Raw genomic sequence first — 16,131 nt, 5'->3', positions numbered from 1 at the left:
TCGTAATTATATTTATTTGATTATTTTGGTCACCTAACACTCCTCTTGCATTTCACGTGTAATAATACCTTCTTGGGCTCTAAATTGAACTTGTCGCTAGATTACCTTGTTTTGTATTAGTATTTGCACTGTGTCCGATTGTCGGAATTCAAAATCGTGACTTATATGTTACTTTTAAGACAATTCATATTTATGTTCGGGGAAAGAAACAGTAGGGTCGGCTTTTTAGCGTGCAGTCTTCCTTGTCATACTACCATAATGATGAGGTTAAAGCAATGGTGTTGTTGACGATGATAATGTAAATATGAGAGTTGATGCCAGTAAACTTGCGAGAAAGGACACGAGGCAGATTGTCCGATTTCCTTCTTTGATACTTTAGTAAGCTTTCCGACCCGGAAAGGAACAATCAAAAGGTTGGTTAGGCTGACAGTGCAGGGTGTATTATATACGAGGCTTTTGTGTCTGTCCAGTGTAACAAGGTTTACGTAGATAACGAATAAACATGTGTAGGCTCGGGTTATTGGGCTTAGATTGTGGTTTTGCCAATTCTTGTGCCATAACCCAATAGCAGCCCGAGGCCGAGTTCAGGTTTGATCATCTCCTGGGCCCCATGGAATGGCTTGGGGTCGATACTGTCACATAATATCTCGAGTATACCCACGATCGATTTCATGGCTTCGAAAAACCCAAGGCAGTCGAGTCTACCTCGTCGAGCGATGAATGATTCATGTTCGACACTGCTCGAACTTTTGCAGGCAGAAACAAGCAGAACGACGTTGCGAATACGAAGATGATGTTACTCATACAGTTATACTCCGACTCGGTCACATTACACTGCATGCCCTTGCCCGCTTTCCGGTTAATATGGCATGCACTCTTCCGCTAGATAAGGACCGTAGGACGAATCACAACCATTGATTGTTACGAGTTGCGTGTGGGGCCCACAATATCATCAGTAGTCGACACCAGTCAAAGCGGCAGGACGGCCCAATACGAGAGGCCTTTGGGCCTTCGCCACTTGCTGGCAAATGCCATTCGCATTTTCAAAAGCCGGCGAAAGCTACAAGGCGGGAACCCAACTCCAAAACTCGCGGGGCCCGCCATTTTCTTTTTTTTCCATTTATTAATAAAATTCAATTTTTTTTAAAAAAAGTAATAATATCCAAAACTTTTTTTAAAAAAAAAAAAATCCAATTGGTTTTTTCTTTACTTCTTCTTTTCTTCCTCACTCTTTTCCTTTGTCTCTCTGTTTCTGAAAACTCGGACGCTGTTAGCGGTTCAAAACTTCATTTTTAAGCAGCAGAACGGAAACAGGGAAGAAGCCGAAGGAGACGAAGATAGCCAGCCATTGCCGTTCGCCGATCGAGCTCGGGTTCCGTACTCCAATCCCCTTTCCCGCAGCTGAGGAGGATTTAGCTCTCCTGTTCCATTGCGAGGACCCGCTCCGCCCGATCTCGGGAGATTCCACTTTCGCCCTCCGGATCTCTCGTTCTCCCGCCCCGATGCCTCCTCAGGTTCGCATTTAGCTCCCCATAGTCACGTTATGCTTTGCTCTGGCGGGGGGAGACACGGTTTCCGCGGATCTGTTGTTGTATTATCATTTCCCGGGCGGCAGCTTTTGGTTTCTTCGGTGATTGACAGTCTTAATTCGTAGTTGGTTGGGGAAGAAAAAGCGAGAAAAATGTGAATGTGGATGGAATTTCGGTACTTTCCAGCTTATTTGGTTTAGCTAAGGTAGAGATTTGATCTCGTTGATTGAGGCGAAAGCTTGAATTAGGTGTAGCTTGAGCAGGAGGCGATGGAAAATCTTTGCTTGAAGATTAGTTTATCTACTGTTTGTGTTGACTCTAGTTGGAGCCAATATTACCTTCTAAGCTTTGGGTTGCTGTTCGTATACCTCCATGTTTCTCTTTGTATTGGCTACGAGGCCAAAGGGCAAGTAAATAATATCACACGATGCTGATAGATTAGCTTGCAGTAATGAAGACCCGGTTGCTAAAAATATCTGGAATTGAAGTATACAGGCTGTTTTGCTCATGTTATATCTATCCCAGCTGGGAAATAATTTGAAAGTGTGTGGAGATATGCTGATGCGCGCAGCTTGGCATTACTGATCTTTTACATATTTTTCTTTTGGATGGAAATATCTTTTCTAAGCCAATTTGTACTTTTGCAGCGGTCCATCCACTTTGTTGAGGGGTGAAATTTCTTTGGAAAATTCCCACCATGAGCTTCCATAGAGACGAAAGGTCAGGCACAAATGGGGGATTTCCCACCTCAAATGGAACCCATGAGGGAGGCGTCGACCGTACAGATAGTTTTGACAACAATTTAGAAGGTAATGATGCAATTTTTCAAAGTTTGTATGTGGACCGATCAATGTATATATTAACTGCACCCTACTCGACTATTCTATTTGTTCCAAGGCTTCTGGCCTGACACTTTTGGTGCTAATTTGATTTTATTTTCAGAGTCCTTAGCAGGTTCAGGACCTGATTCTGGAAAGAAGTTTCATGAAGTTTTCCAATTAAAGCATGGACTATATGCTGATCAAGCGGGTGCAAATATCATTGAATTGGTCAAATCGAGTGGTTTAGATGTATGTTCTTTAATTGCTATCAATTTTCCCTTTCTTGATATTGCTTCTTTTGTAGGTCAAATCTCTTGTTGATACTGTAGTAATTTCTTTTCCTCTGTGCTCGCGATTCTTTTGCAGAATGCTCCGACTCATTCACTTTTTGGTGTAGTAAACCGGATTTTGGATGAGAGCATGGATAGAAAGAATGGCGACATTTCCAATGTAAGGGATATCCTAGCATGAGAACATGCTAAACTAGTAATTGCATTGTAACTACCTAATTAGTGCATCTACTCTTCTCATTATGATCCAGTATATATTTTGATTGTACTTGTTCGCATCTATAACTGATGTCTTGATATTTTTTCAGCATATTGCCTTCATATTGAGGGAAGTCCTCCAAATAATTGAGCAGCGGATGTCCGTTCAAGTGGAGAACTTCAGAAATGTAGGTTCATTTTACTCTATATCTCCATAATATATTTGTACTATAGTTGTTTGACTATGCTTATGGTTTGCCTGCAGCAAAGCAATCTTTACAGAGCTCGGGAAGAGAAGTTCAATTCAAGAATCAAAGTGCTTGAAACACTTGCAAAGGGGACTAGTGAAGAGAATGAGGTAATCCAAGTGTCCAAGTACTATTCTTGTTTATCTTTTCCATGTAGTTATGAGAATTGGCTATTGATGAAGCTTATAATTTTTGTTACCTTAGATTTCCGTGAGGAACCTGCAGCAAATAAAGGTACCAAACTCTCTTCTGTTGCTCTATGATCATCTCCAAGAAAATTGGCAAATGTATCTGATTTTATAAAAAAAGGAGTTTGCGGCCAAAGTCCATGAAGAATCCTCAAGTTTTGTTTCCTTTGCATTGATTGATGGATTTCTTGAGGTTTGCCTTATCGTTATTTTTTCTCTTTTGTGATTTGGTCTTAATTCTTCTTGATGCAGAGTGAGAAGATAAGAATTGAAGAAAAGAGGAAACTTGGGGAATTAAATATTCTCAAAATGCGGAAAGAGAAGGATGATGCATATGCTGAAGTTTCAAGTTTTAAGCAGGAATTTGAGATGACTAAATCAATATATGAAAAACATTGCATGCAAATAGAAGAGGAGACTAGGGAAGCCAAACTTCAGTTAGAAAAGGAGTTGAAGGAACTTGAATGTGAACTGGATGGTTCTCGAAAAAAGGTTGCTCAACTTGAGGAGTTTTCTGAATCTAAATATCGGAGATGGAAAAAGAAGGAAATCAAATACCAGCGCTTTGTTGACTTTCAGTTTGGAGCTCTACAGGTGCTTTACTCGTCTTGCTATTATTTTAATAATAAGTTGATGATAGTAACCTGACAAATATATTATATTTCTAGGACCTAAGGGCAGCTTCTGTTTTGATGAAAAATGAAGTTTTGAAAACAAGGAGGAGGCATGCTGAGGAACTGAACTATCTGGGTACTATAGAGCTTCTCATATCCTAATTTACCACAGCTACATTTATAACTTTTTTGTGGCCTGCAGCATATTATTCTTCTGACGAGTTTCTAATGAGATGTTGTGTCTATGGGATTAGGAGGGAAGCTGAAGGGACTTGTAGATGCTGCTCAAAATTACCATGCAGTTCTTGCAGAGAACAGGAGATTGTACAATGAGGTTCAGGATTTGAAAGGTATATGCTCTCAAAATGACCTCATTACTTCTTTTTGTTTACATTTTTATTTATATTTCCTTTCATGCACAGGAAATATTAGAGTATACTGCAGAATTAGGCCATTCCTCCCAGGTCAGAGTATGAAGCAGACTACGATAGAGTATATTGGTGAAAACGGGGAGCTGGTGGTTGCAAATCCCACAAAAAATGGAAAAGAGAACCACAGGCTCTTTAAGTTTAATAAGGTTTTTGGCCCAGCTGCCACTCAAGGTCTCTTCTAATATTGACAATTGATATTCAATGGCTTTATTGTTAATTATGTGTATCCAGTTTCATGAATCAGTTTTAATGGGAACCAATTGCGAACTATATGGTCTGATTGCAGAGGACGTCTTTCTGGACACTCAACCATTAATTCGCTCAGTGTTGGATGGATATAATGTGTGCATCTTTGCCTATGGTCAAACTGGTTCGGGGAAGACATATACGATGGTAAGTATATTTCTTTTTTATCATGCTTGCACAAAATCTTGGATAGCTTTCTCATACTTAACATTACTTGTTATGCCTGCAGAGTGGACCTAGTGTGATGTCACAAGAGGACTGGGGTGTCAATTATCGAGCACTGAATGACCTATTCCAAATTGCTCAAAGCAGGGGTGGTTCTATTATCTATGAAGTTGCCGTCCAAATGGTTGAAATTTACAATGAGCAAGTTCGCGATTTGCTCTCAACCGATGGCCCCCAAAAAAGATATCCTTTTAGCTGTTTTAGTACTTCAAGTTTAATTGCTTGTGCTTGAGCTTCCAAGGGCAATTATTTTCTCAGATCTATCTTGTTTATTATGTATTTGTCTTGGTTATTCTTCTATGACCATCATGCTTTCTTTAGAGTTGCATGCTTCTCTTGCTGTTTATAGTTTGTATCAGAAGCATGTGTTTCCTTTAACTTGCACACACTTGGGATTTGGAGTACAGCTCAACCGAATGGGTTAGCTGTTCCTGAAGCAAGCATGCACAGTGTGAAGACAACTGCAGATGTCTTAGAACTGATGCATATTGGCTTGACTAATCGAGCTGTAGGTGCCACTGCATTAAATGAAAGAAGCAGCAGATCCCATAGGTTGCTTCTGACTTCCCTGTTATAATTCCAGGCAGTACTGTATGCATTAACATTTACATGAGATGGTTTCTTCTTCTTGATTTATGCAGTGTTTTAACTGTTCATGTCCGAGGCACTGATTTGGAGACCAATGCTGTGTTACGCGGTAATCTTCATTTGATTGATCTTGCTGGAAGTGAACGGGTGGATCGTTCGGAAGCAACTGGAGACAGGCTTCGAGAGGCACAGCATATAAATAAATCACTTTCAGCTCTTGGAGATGTTATCTTTGCTCTAGCTCAAAAGAATTCACACGTACCATATAGAAACAGCAAACTGACCCAAGTTCTTCAAAGTTCTTTAGGTACTTACAATGCCGGGCATAATACATTGTAGTTTGGTTTTCTCAGCACAAGGAAATGGTGCACTGGCAAAATATGAATAATCTGCATCTTATTCCCTTTGAGACCTGTTAACCATAGTTTTCTGTTTTCTATTGTCTATGCTTCAGGCGGTCAAGCAAAGACTCTCATGTTTGTGCAGCTTAATCCTGATGTTGATTCTTATTCAGAAACGATAAGTACCTTGAAATTTGCTGAGAGGGTGTCTGGTGTTGAATTGGGTGCTGCTCGGAGCAACAAAGAGGGAAGAGAAGTTAGAGAACTCATGGAACAGGTTCTTTTTATAGTTGAATCAAGTTTTTAAAGGTTTTTTAATTTGGGTCTGAAAATTAGGATTCATATGAGCCTTTTACTCAGAAAGCTGGAATGTATTGTTTAGCATTAATTAGTATATCCCGATATCCACTTGATTTTGCAGGTTGCATCCCTCAAGGACACAATTGCTAAGAAAGATGGGGAGATTGAGCGTCTGCTGTCTGTCAAGCCTAGTGCAAATGGTGACAGACGTGCAAATGGTGACAGGCGTCTAACGAGTTCCCTTAGATATGGGTCTTCATCCCCTAGGAGACATTCAATTGGGACACCTCAACAACCCCAAAGAATTGCAGGTAGCAGAATCTCGGGAATGAGTGACAAGGCAGCTTCTGATGGAGACAACTGTTCAGAATACAGTGACAAACATTCGGAAGCTGGATCACAGCAATCAGTTGATGAACCGAAGCATCAAAGGGAGTTGTTTTATCTTCCATCTAAGCTTTCTTCCAAGGATATCGGCCCAAGTGTAGATGATGATGTGGAGCTTCTGGGCTTGGGCGATGGAGATTCTGAGGAGAGACTGAGTGATATATCTGATGGTGGGCTTTCAATGGGCACGGAAACTGATGGATCTGTCTCCAGCATTGTGGAATACACTCTATTTCCTGAAACTACAAAACCACCCGAGAAATCTGAGAACTCAGAGAAGTAAGTCATTTCACTTCGACATCTACTGCATAACCGTTTGCTTCTTTATGATCTGATCGGTCAGTGTCATAATAATCTTCCACACTTTGATCGAATGCTCTGCAGATCGATTCCTCCATCGAAACTTCCGAAGCCGCCCCAACAGAAGCTGCTGCTACAGCAGACAAAAACATCCCGACTGACTAGAAGCGCTCCCAAGATCTCATCAAGTAGGTTCCTTTGTTTATTTCAACTTTTCCTTTACCTTTCTGGAACTATCTTTCCGCATCAGTCTGCATCGCTTATTCTCTTACATGACCTGCAGGTGCTAGGAAAACTGTAGCAGGCAGCTCCTCTTCGGTCAAGCCCACCAAACGGTGGCAGTAAATAATGCAGCGGTTAGATGACTTTAAAAAAACCTTTTAGGGTATTTAGACGTTAACCCCAATTCTGTGATGCTCCTTCCTCTATCCTTTGTATTGGAAGAGGAAAGTGGAAGCATTTCTCGTCTGTAATGTAATTTGTGTAGCGTCATCGGGTATTACTTGCTGGGTTCTAACCTAGGCAATTTGCAGTACTCTGTGCGCTGATTTGGTGTATTATTGAGCACGAGAAGCTCGTCGATACTCTTGGCAGTTCACGGATTTGTAATGAATTAGAGAAGCTACCCTTTCATATTTGCTGGGCCTGATCCGAACCCGAAAAGACAACGGATCAATGAAGTTAAGTGAATTTGGCAAAGGGAGAACACAATGAAGGGCGCCAATCAGCTTAAGGACGTGTTTCTTCTCTAACAGATGATAGGAACAGCTCATATCCTTTTACCATTCAATATGATTATTTAATCCCATGTCTCTGAAGAGCTGCGGAGTTGATGTTATCTAAACGAAATTGCTTGCCGCATTGATAGTCATTTACGAGTTAACACGAGATGGATTGTATATGATTTATGGTAGTAATCGTTGCATAAAATGGCCAGTCTGTGACAAGATAAGACGCCCGCCCAAGTGAAATTGGTAGCCTTCAGGGGAATTAAAAAAACAAAGTAAAGCAGATAAAAATTTAAGTATATCTACATCTCAACAAATTGTCTGGGTGGTGTAGTTGGTTATCACGCTAGTCTCACACACTAGAGGTCCCCGGTTCGAACCCGGGCTCAGACATATGTGTTTTATTTTCTTTTTTTAGGTCAAATATGCTTTTGCAAATCCTAGACATCATGGAGAACACCACCACCATTGGATCCAAATCCTATTGTTTTGTCTTTGTTTTATTCCGGGATGTTGTCTATAGGGTGTGAGTTGAAAACCCAAAACTTGAGAGCCCACTGAAATTCGGGCAGGTTACACCCTCATTAGTGATTCTCGGGTCAACTATCGAACCGATGCGACAAACCTGAAGGGACCTCGACCGACCCCCACCTTTTTTTTTCTTCTTTTTTTTTTAACTTTTTAAAAAGGTTCAAAACCTTAAATCGTGATTGAGATGTGTCAAAATTGTGAGACTTGTAGTGGATTATTGAAAGACTGGAAATGTTAGTTTCGATTTATTTGAGATTTGATAAATTTTGTGGAAGAAAATTTGTGTTTGTTTGTTTTGTTTTAATTGGGTTAATCAGGGATCTGACCCAAAATTGAAGAACCCGAACACAAGAAAGAGAAGTCATCAATCTGAGATGTCAATATTTAAAGAGTAGCATAACCATACGAACATGGGTTGTTCAAACGGTTCGGCACTTATCCCGCTTAAGTAAGGTCTCGGGTTTGAGTCTTTGTAAATACATAAAATTCACGTTATGAGAGTTTTACCATCAGTAGACTGATCCGGTTCAACTGAATTTGTCGGGACCCAATTAGACTTTCGGATACCAAGGTTCACATAAATAAAATAAAATAAAGAACAGCATAACTATAGAATAAACTCAACAATCTGAGAGTGGACGGAACAACGAGCTCGTGCAGGTATATGATATCCGCGTTGGAGAGCATTCCACTTTACTAGCCAGGAGACTTGTCCAACGATGAAGTTCTACTGCATACAACTGAAACCCGAAACTAAGATTGTTGCTGGACGAGGAAGGATGGCGATGTTTATCCGTCTACTGATCGGCGTTCGATTGGTTCACAAGTACATAAGAGCATGCTTACTTTCGGCTTGTTGAGTATTTGCAGGAGGTTCAAGTTGTCCGACCTCTCGCATGAATCGTTAAGGATTCCGAATTGCATTATCCCTTTCGAAGGGAGATATGCTACGGTTTATGACTTATGAGCCTACTGGGTCTAGCGGTCTCCTCCATTTCTTCTTGTCAGCATGAACCCTATTCGAGTTTGCTTTCCAAATTGCATGCTTGCAAAGGGATTATCTTAGAATAACCCATCGCATACTAATCATTTTTGGTAAGATCTTATACTAATCATAGTTCTAAGTAGAATATGGCAACTTCTGTAACAACAGTTACTGCTAAAGAAAGGATAACTTATGATGAGTCGTGATTGTGTCGAGGGGCAATAATTTTGTACCTATAGCCGATTCACATGCTCAAGAAGTACCAAATTGATTACACGATCCGAATACATTGAACCGACAATGAGATTTGGACTTAGACCAAACCGGTATTGATTTCATTATTTCACTTATTTAACTTTGTAAAGGCAAGGAGGTAAAAAAATGTATCTAAATATGATGAGTCAGATTTAGGGACTGACGCAGGATTTAGATCGAGGAGGGGTTTGGTCCTTGAAAAATAATAGAAATATAAACTTTCGAATTTAAGGGGCAATATACAAATTACATTAGAACATCGAAATTTTAGAGAGGCGATTGTCCTCTCAGTTCCTTCTATTTATTCTTGATCAGATTGAGATGTAGATTTTTCAAAAATTGAACTCGAAACTCTCATCCCGTCCCACTGGCACTGTCCCACTAACCAGAGCAAGACAAAAACGCACGCTCGTACACAGAAGAAAAAATAATTAACAATTAATTAATTAATTAATTAGTTATAATTAGTAATCATACAACAAATTACCATAAATAAATAAAAAACAAAAAAGAAGAAGAAAAATTAAAAAGAGAAAGTGGGTAACTTTCCAGTCCCTTTTTTGACCAAATCGAGAACGAGGAATCAAAAACAATCACTCCCCTCATTATTCAGCTTCAGCTTTATTCTTCCCTTCCCTTCCCTTCCCTTTCCTTTTCTTCTCCCACAAACCAAACCCCTCTCCTCTCTCTCTCTCTCTGCATATACTTTGCGCTGCCTTTTTGGCTCAGGTCCTCCCTGGGTCCAATCCCTGATCAGAGTAAGGAAAGGTGAAAACTTTCTAGAAATTGCAGGACCCTTTGCTCTGTTGACTTGGCACCCCCGGTGGACTTTGAACAGGTCTTTCTTTTCGGGGTACTTCCACTTTCTGTCTTGACTGCTGAGATAAGTTCAGGGACGAAAAGGGGGCGTAATACCATCTGGGTTCCTCGAGTTTCTTGATTTGGGCAGCTCATTTCTGCATTGATTGATTTGTGATTGGAACACTGCTGCTGTTGCAGGTCGGTTTGGTTTTCTTGTTTCTCATAGTGCTAAAGAGGACAGGTGTGAAATCTTAAGCTGGGTTTGACGAGCTCGTAGCGTGTGTTTTGTATTGAGAGGCATTGGTGAATTACCGAGAAATATCGAGCGAACGGGATTTCGCTTTTTGGGTTTGATTGGTGAAGTTCTGTTTGTGGGATGGGCTGCGGGTGCTCCAAGTTCTCGCGGTGTTGTTGGGGTGCTGAGCAGGAGAGACCAGTTGCTGAGGCCCGTGACGGTGGTAAGTCGAATGAATATTCTTTTTGCTGTTCGCATATGAAATAGCGAGTGATGCTAACATATCTGTTTTTCTTGTTTCAAGTAGAAAATGATGAGGAATCCGAAGTGGAGACTCTGCCCCAATTTCAGGAATTCACCTATGAGCAGATTAGGATGGCCACTTCTGGATTTTCTGTGGAGAACATTGTTTCCGAGCACGGTGAGAAGGCTCCCAATGTTGTCTATAAAGGGAAATTAGATAATCAAAGGCGAATTGCTGTCAAGCGGTTTAACAGGTCTGCTTGGCCGGATGCCCGCCAGTTCCTCGTAAGTCTATTTTCAAAGCTGAGACTCTCTTGCGGTGCTTTTCTAGTGAGAGGAACTCATGATTCTGTTGTTTATTTCATTGTTTTTAGAGCATGTGGTGATGACTTCCCGATGGGGAGAACATTATGCGATTTTTATTCTCTGTCTAGTACAAGTTTACGTTATTAATTTGAGCAGAATAAAATATTTTTCATGTTGAGTATGTTTACAATTTATATTCCTAATGTCCTTTTCATGCATGCTGGGCTTTGGGTTATAACTTTTGGGTTCTCATTCTTAGGAAGAAGCAAGAGCTGTTGGGCAGCTCCGGAATCATAGGCTGGTAAATTTACTAGGGTGTTGCTGTGAAGGAGATGAGAGATTGCTCGTTGCAGAGTATATGCCCAACGATACATTGGCAAAGCACCTGTTCCATTGTAAGTCAACTTACTTTATATACCAAAGTTGATATCGGAAGTCAAAGCCTTACCTAACCATAAACTGGATGCTAAGAAACTTCTCTGCTACCTACTCTGATACTGCTTCTTAGTGAGATCTTTTGTTTCGTCCTCATTTGCTCTTGTTTTGCCTTTTTTGATCAACTTGTATATTTGCTAAATATTGATACTGAGCTATGTCTTTGCTTAGGGGAAACACAACCAATGAAATGGGCGATGCGATTAAGAGTGGCATTGCATCTCGCGGAAGCTCTAGAATATTGTACAAGAAAAGGGCGTGCCCTTTATCATGATCTCAATGCTTATAGAATTGTTTTTGATGAAGTAAGTTAACTATCGGTTTCTATCTCATGACCAAAAAAAAATTTTTTTGCTGATTGTTGTTCTTCTGCCATAATGTGATTCAGGAGGGAAACCCTAGACTTTCATGCTTTGGTCTGATGAAGAACAGCAGAGATGGAAAAAGTTACAGCACTAACCTTGCATTTACTCCTCCTGAGTATTTAAGAACAGGTGCTCCTTTTTTTTTTTTTGGCCGGTAGAAACAAGTGCTCTAGTTTCCTTCATTTGATATTTTCCTGATTGCCTACATCATGGAGTGTTGGGGACAATCCATTGGAATCATTTTTGTCATTTCATTGTTTGTCTCCTAGTGCCTCCTAGGAATCAATTAGCATTTTGTCTAATTGAGTGCTGCAGTTAAAGAACTTATAACAAGCCAAAAGTTGTCACAGTCCATAACTAAAGTAGTTGGGCCTCTGAGCACTATCTGACTTCAAATTAAAAGAGATACAGGGTAATGCCAAGTGGCAGTCATCATTCAGATGAAAGACTAGCAATTTTTGTTGATGAAGCTGGATATTTGTAATTCTTATTATGGGAAGACAGAATGACTAACATTTACATGCACGGGATTCCTTAAATTTTAAACTCCTGATAATCTGTTGATTTGGCCTTGTCCCAGGAATGTACTCACTCCTTTCATGTTACTTTTAAGAAGATTACAGATGTTTAATGTTGCCGATGTCCTGCTTTCATCAGAGATTCCTTGATCTATGGATACTAAACGTTATTTATAATGTTCTTTCTGTATATTTTGTAGGACGAGTAACAGCTGAGAGTGTCACTTATAGCTTTGGCACCCTGTTGTTAGACCTCCTAAGTGGGAAACATATTCCTCCAAGCCGTGTAAGTTCCTTTCTTGAGAAATGCTCAATTGATAAAGCGCATGAAATGCAATATCCTCCTGCTGTTCTTTCATAATTCTTGGGGAGGATCATTATTAAATTGCGTTTGCAGGAAATATATCATAGCTACCTTGCTAAGAATAAGGCTGTTAAAGAAAATAGAACACTTTTTACCTCATGATCATATCATAACTTGAAAAGTATGTTTGTCTTGAAGTATATGCTCTTTTTTGGTTGTAGCATGTCCCTTTATATTTTTGACATTGCATTTTCGCACATTATTGATTTCTTATCTTTACTTTTGTCAGGCGCTGGATCTAATACGGGATAGAAATCTTCAGATGCTCACTGATTCTTGTTTGGAAGGTCAATTTTCGAATGATGATGGTACAGAACTTGTTCGTTTGGCTTCGCGGTGTTTGCAATATGAACCTCGAGAGCGTCCCAACCCAAGGTCCCTAGTTGCAGCTCTACTTCCTCTCCAAAAGGACACTGAGGTGGTTCTTGAGCATGTCATGTGTAAATCTTTATGATGGGATGTCTTAAAATTATATGTTATGTCATGTGCAAATGCGTGATTTTGTGGTAAGCAGCCTTATTTCATTTGTCGGGCAGGTCCCTTCTCATGTACTGATGGGCATCCAAAGCAGTACTGCTGCCATTTCTCTATCTCCGCTGGGTGAAGCCTGTGTAAGAAAGGATTTGACTGCCATTCATGAGGTTTTGGAGAAGCTTGGGTATAAAGATGATGAGGGTGCTGCTACCGAGGTAACTGATTTATGTTTTTGATTTATTTGTCTATTTGTGTTTGTCAGGACAACAAACCCTACTGTGAGGTTTCTGGTGCAGATAATGACTTAATTTTACTTCTGTCCTTCAAGCTTCATGAAACGATTCTTTTCTCCCCACCGCCCCACTAATTCATGAATGCAATAGAGTAGATACTTTAGGCATTATTTCATATTATATATTTTCTCATGAATGCAAAATATCTTCCATGTCATACCAGCTTGATCCCATTATAAAATGCCTTAGTATTCTTTTTCGTTTTCTCTGTTTGTTTGCAGCTTTCATTTCAGATGTGGACCAACCAAATGCAAGAGACACTGAACTCGAAGAAGAAGGGTGATGTTGCTTTTCGGCATAAAGATTTCAGAGCTGCCATTGATTGCTACACTCAGGTTATAATATCTCCCTCCCTTTTATCAATGTCTTTATTAACTAATTACCCTTCTTCATTGAACCATTTTCATGTTCGTATACCCTACATATGTAGTTATCACTGTTCCTGATCATCGCAATGGACCGAAATGCATTTGAACGATAGCAATCTGGAATGAACTGCCTGATGTGGATAAATTGGATTATCTGTCAATAGTTTTTTACAGAATTTCAGATTTTCATTAATATAATTTAAAGAGGCTGTTGAGTTCATGAAACCGTGCCTCAATCAGCTTGATGACCCATCCAGTTCTTATTCATATTCTTCGGGGACCATAAGGGGAAATTCTAATGCAGATCGAGTCTAACAAACTTTTCTGGATCCAGCCAACTGCAAATGTTGATTGATGTCTCAGAATGATCGAAGTTGGAATCATGACCTTCTATTGTTATGTCTTTGATCATATGTTTACCGATCTTCGGGCTGACTATTCTTTTTTGCAGTTTATATTGGTTGGAACAATGGTTTCACCAACGGTTTATGCACGCCGAAGCCTGTCGTATCTCATGAGTGACATGCCCGAGGAAGCTTTGAATGATGCCCTACAGGCTCAAGTAATATCGCCTGTCTGGCACATCGCTTCCTATTTACAAGCTGTGGCTCTCTTCGCCCTTGGAAAGGAGAATGAGGCACAGTTAGCACTCAAAGAAGGTTCTGTCCTTGAAAGCCGAAAGAATGGAAGATCTTTGATGACAAGACCTTCGCCAAATTAACCCCCTAATCATTCTTGGGCAATGCTCTTCCTTTCCGGCGGGGAATGAATTCTTTTCGACAGTGGAAGCAACAAACGTTGAATTTCGGTAAATTTGCTAGGGGCTTAGTAGATATTGAGTGAAATCCTTTTCCTGCTCATAGCAGCAGACGAGGTTCAGTTCGATCGAGTGGCGGAGGCAGTAGAGCAGCATCTTCATTCTGATTGATGACAATTTTGCCCTCGTGTGCTATTCGGTGAGCGGAAATGATCATAGGGACTGAGTGGATTTGTTTAGCATAATTAGAAAGGCAGTACTGGAAATCAGGATTGAGAGGATGAGTAAGGGGATTGTTGCCATATGCTTGTACAGCTCCTGCTGCAGAAAAACTGGATTTGCTGTTTCAGGCCATCTTTAGGTTTCCGTTCACTGCCAATAAATTGATTCCTTTTTCCATTGGTTTGACTTTTGATAAGAACAAATGACCTGAAAAATCACAAGCTTTCTCAATTTTTTGCTCGACCTACCAGATTTTTTTTTTATCCATAAAATCATATGTCTTCATTTAAGTTTCATATCTACCATATCGTCTAATTCCGTCAAGTTTTCCATCTTCGAAGTTAAACTTTTCTTATGAAAAATGGCGCAAAATTTTCACGATGGGACTATTTGCAAAAGGGATCAGATGGAAAACTCTTTTTTTCGAACAAAATCGTTATTTGTCGTCCCTCCCCATTCTTACTTTACGGGGATGGTTAGTAGACCCGGTAAATGACTATTATTTCATCATCTGAGTAGATCTTTTGAAAGCTTGCTTTATATATTGCATGAAATCCCATATTGGACCATGCGCGATGTTGCATCAGTCCATCGCGGACCGAAGACGCAATTCAGCTTGAGACTTGCATATAAAGTAACTGCCAAAAGGGTGGTTAGGAATACTCGAGACGAGGTCTGTTGACAGATTCCTCTTGGACTTCTATAAGATCCCAGAATCGATGTAATTACCTTGTTTTTAATTGAAGTATTACCTGTTGTTTGATAAAATAACTGTTTGGTTCCAGCGGGTTTTGATTTTGTTACCAATGGAGGAGGTTTTCCATTAGTACACTTAGCCATATTTCAATGTCTCATACTTGTGTTAAAGGCATTCTTAGAATCAGGCCAATCTCCAATCTCTGATGCTTGCCAAGCCAAACTAAGCCGAGACGGGGTTCAAATAATTCTTCTCCTCTGAGGCAGCTATATCCAGACGAACTCTTTCGGGTTTCTAGCCTTCCCCAGTAGTACATGCGAGCATGCCTAGCAATGTATCTCAGTGACAGCCACATCTCTAAGATTCTTTAAACTGTGTTCATGCCCGCCTGCCATCTTGTCACTCTTGTCAAAAGTTTTGACACTTTTTGTTGAATAGCCAGCCATGAGAGGCTTAAAAGAGAGGATTCTGTTCACTTATGGGTCGGTCGAGGTTTGATTAAATGAGAGGATAGAAGCGCGACGATGCGTGAACATGATGGGCGAGCCCTGCAATCGATGTTTTTCTCAAACCCAATATCTTTATGTTAGCCAAATTGAACATGAAAGCAACGGGGGCATAAAAAAATATACACATCAAATTTTTCCTTGTGGAGTTGTCCCCAAACTGAGAACAATTTTGCCCAAATTTATGATAACAAATTGGGGTAAAGTTTCATTTTGGAGTATACTTTTTGTTCCCTTGCCTATGAAGAAGAGGAGCAATTAGTAATAGGATTGTAACTTCATAGGATCAGGGTAGTCTTTCCACATGATATGCCAAGTCAAATCTTTTTTGCCACGTGGCAG

General features: G+C 40.1%; 2 protein-coding genes and 1 non-coding gene across 6 annotated transcripts; all 3 read left to right on the top strand.

Annotated features, from left to right (window-relative positions):
- The first annotated feature begins 1,233 nt into the window (after window positions 1-1,233).
- Window positions 1,234-7,405, top strand: LOC116192180 (kinesin-like protein KIN-14J). The gene is made up of 19 exons (XM_031520648.1): window positions 1,234-1,514; window positions 2,177-2,338; window positions 2,472-2,599; window positions 2,717-2,800; window positions 2,949-3,026; window positions 3,104-3,196; window positions 3,291-3,320; window positions 3,527-3,868; window positions 3,943-4,024; window positions 4,143-4,238; window positions 4,311-4,490; window positions 4,606-4,712; window positions 4,795-4,973; window positions 5,178-5,342; window positions 5,432-5,685; window positions 5,833-5,996; window positions 6,141-6,685; window positions 6,791-6,894; window positions 6,990-7,405. Exons 2-19 carry the CDS (start codon window positions 2,227-2,229, stop codon window positions 7,049-7,051), a joined length of 2,805 nt encoding a protein of 934 aa, XP_031376508.1. The 5' UTR covers window positions 1,234-1,514; window positions 2,177-2,226; the 3' UTR covers window positions 7,052-7,405.
- A 348-nt stretch (window positions 7,406-7,753) lies between these two features.
- TRNAV-CAC lies at window positions 7,754-7,827 on the top strand. The gene has a single exon. It is a non-coding gene; the product is annotated as a tRNA-Val (tRNA).
- Window positions 7,828-9,822: 1,995 nt separating this feature from the next.
- On the top strand, window positions 9,823-14,763 carry LOC116192908 (serine/threonine-protein kinase BSK7-like). Of its 4 annotated transcripts, none has more exons than XM_031521609.1 (11): window positions 9,823-10,043; window positions 10,205-10,464; window positions 10,546-10,769; window positions 11,050-11,185; window positions 11,397-11,530; window positions 11,614-11,719; window positions 12,309-12,394; window positions 12,702-12,890; window positions 13,009-13,161; window positions 13,461-13,574; window positions 14,059-14,763. In XM_031521609.1, the coding sequence occupies exons 2-11, from the start codon at window positions 10,383-10,385 to the stop codon at window positions 14,326-14,328; spliced, it is 1,494 nt and encodes a 497-aa protein (XP_031377469.1). In that variant the 5' UTR covers window positions 9,823-10,043; window positions 10,205-10,382; the 3' UTR covers window positions 14,329-14,763. The 4 variants fall into 4 exon arrangements, with proteins under 4 accessions (XP_031377469.1, XP_031377468.1, XP_031377471.1 ...); XM_031521608.1 differs by having other exon boundaries at window positions 9,823-10,058; XM_031521611.1 differs by having other exon boundaries at window positions 9,824-10,043; window positions 10,549-10,769.
- Window positions 14,764-16,131: the final 1,368 nt, after the last annotated feature.

This window comes from Punica granatum, chromosome 1 (genome assembly GCF_007655135.1).
Source record: "Punica granatum isolate Tunisia-2019 chromosome 1, ASM765513v2, whole genome shotgun sequence".
Lineage (NCBI taxonomy): Eukaryota > Viridiplantae > Streptophyta > Magnoliopsida > Myrtales > Lythraceae > Punica > Punica granatum.
This window is presented reverse-complemented; position numbering and strand designations above follow the sequence as displayed.

Excerpts from the sequence above, each read along its gene's own strand:
- LOC116192180 (XM_031520648.1), top strand. The coding sequence starts at position 2,227 with ATGAGCTTCCATAGAGACGAAAGGTCAGGCACAAATGGGGGATTTCCC. Across the intron at positions 4,239-4,310 it reads TGAGGTTCAGGATTTGAAAG|GAAATATTAGAGTATACTGC; the intron begins GTATATGCTCTC and ends TTTCATGCACAG. Across the intron at positions 6,686-6,790 it reads AAATCTGAGAACTCAGAGAA|ATCGATTCCTCCATCGAAAC; the intron begins GTAAGTCATTTC and ends AATGCTCTGCAG.
- LOC116192908 (XM_031521609.1), top strand. The coding sequence starts at position 10,383 with ATGGGCTGCGGGTGCTCCAAGTTCTCGCGGTGTTGTTGGGGTGCTGAG. Across the intron at positions 11,186-11,396 it reads GGCAAAGCACCTGTTCCATT|GGGAAACACAACCAATGAAA; the intron begins GTAAGTCAACTT and ends GTCTTTGCTTAG. Across the intron at positions 13,575-14,058 it reads CCATTGATTGCTACACTCAG|TTTATATTGGTTGGAACAAT; the intron begins GTTATAATATCT and ends TCTTTTTTGCAG.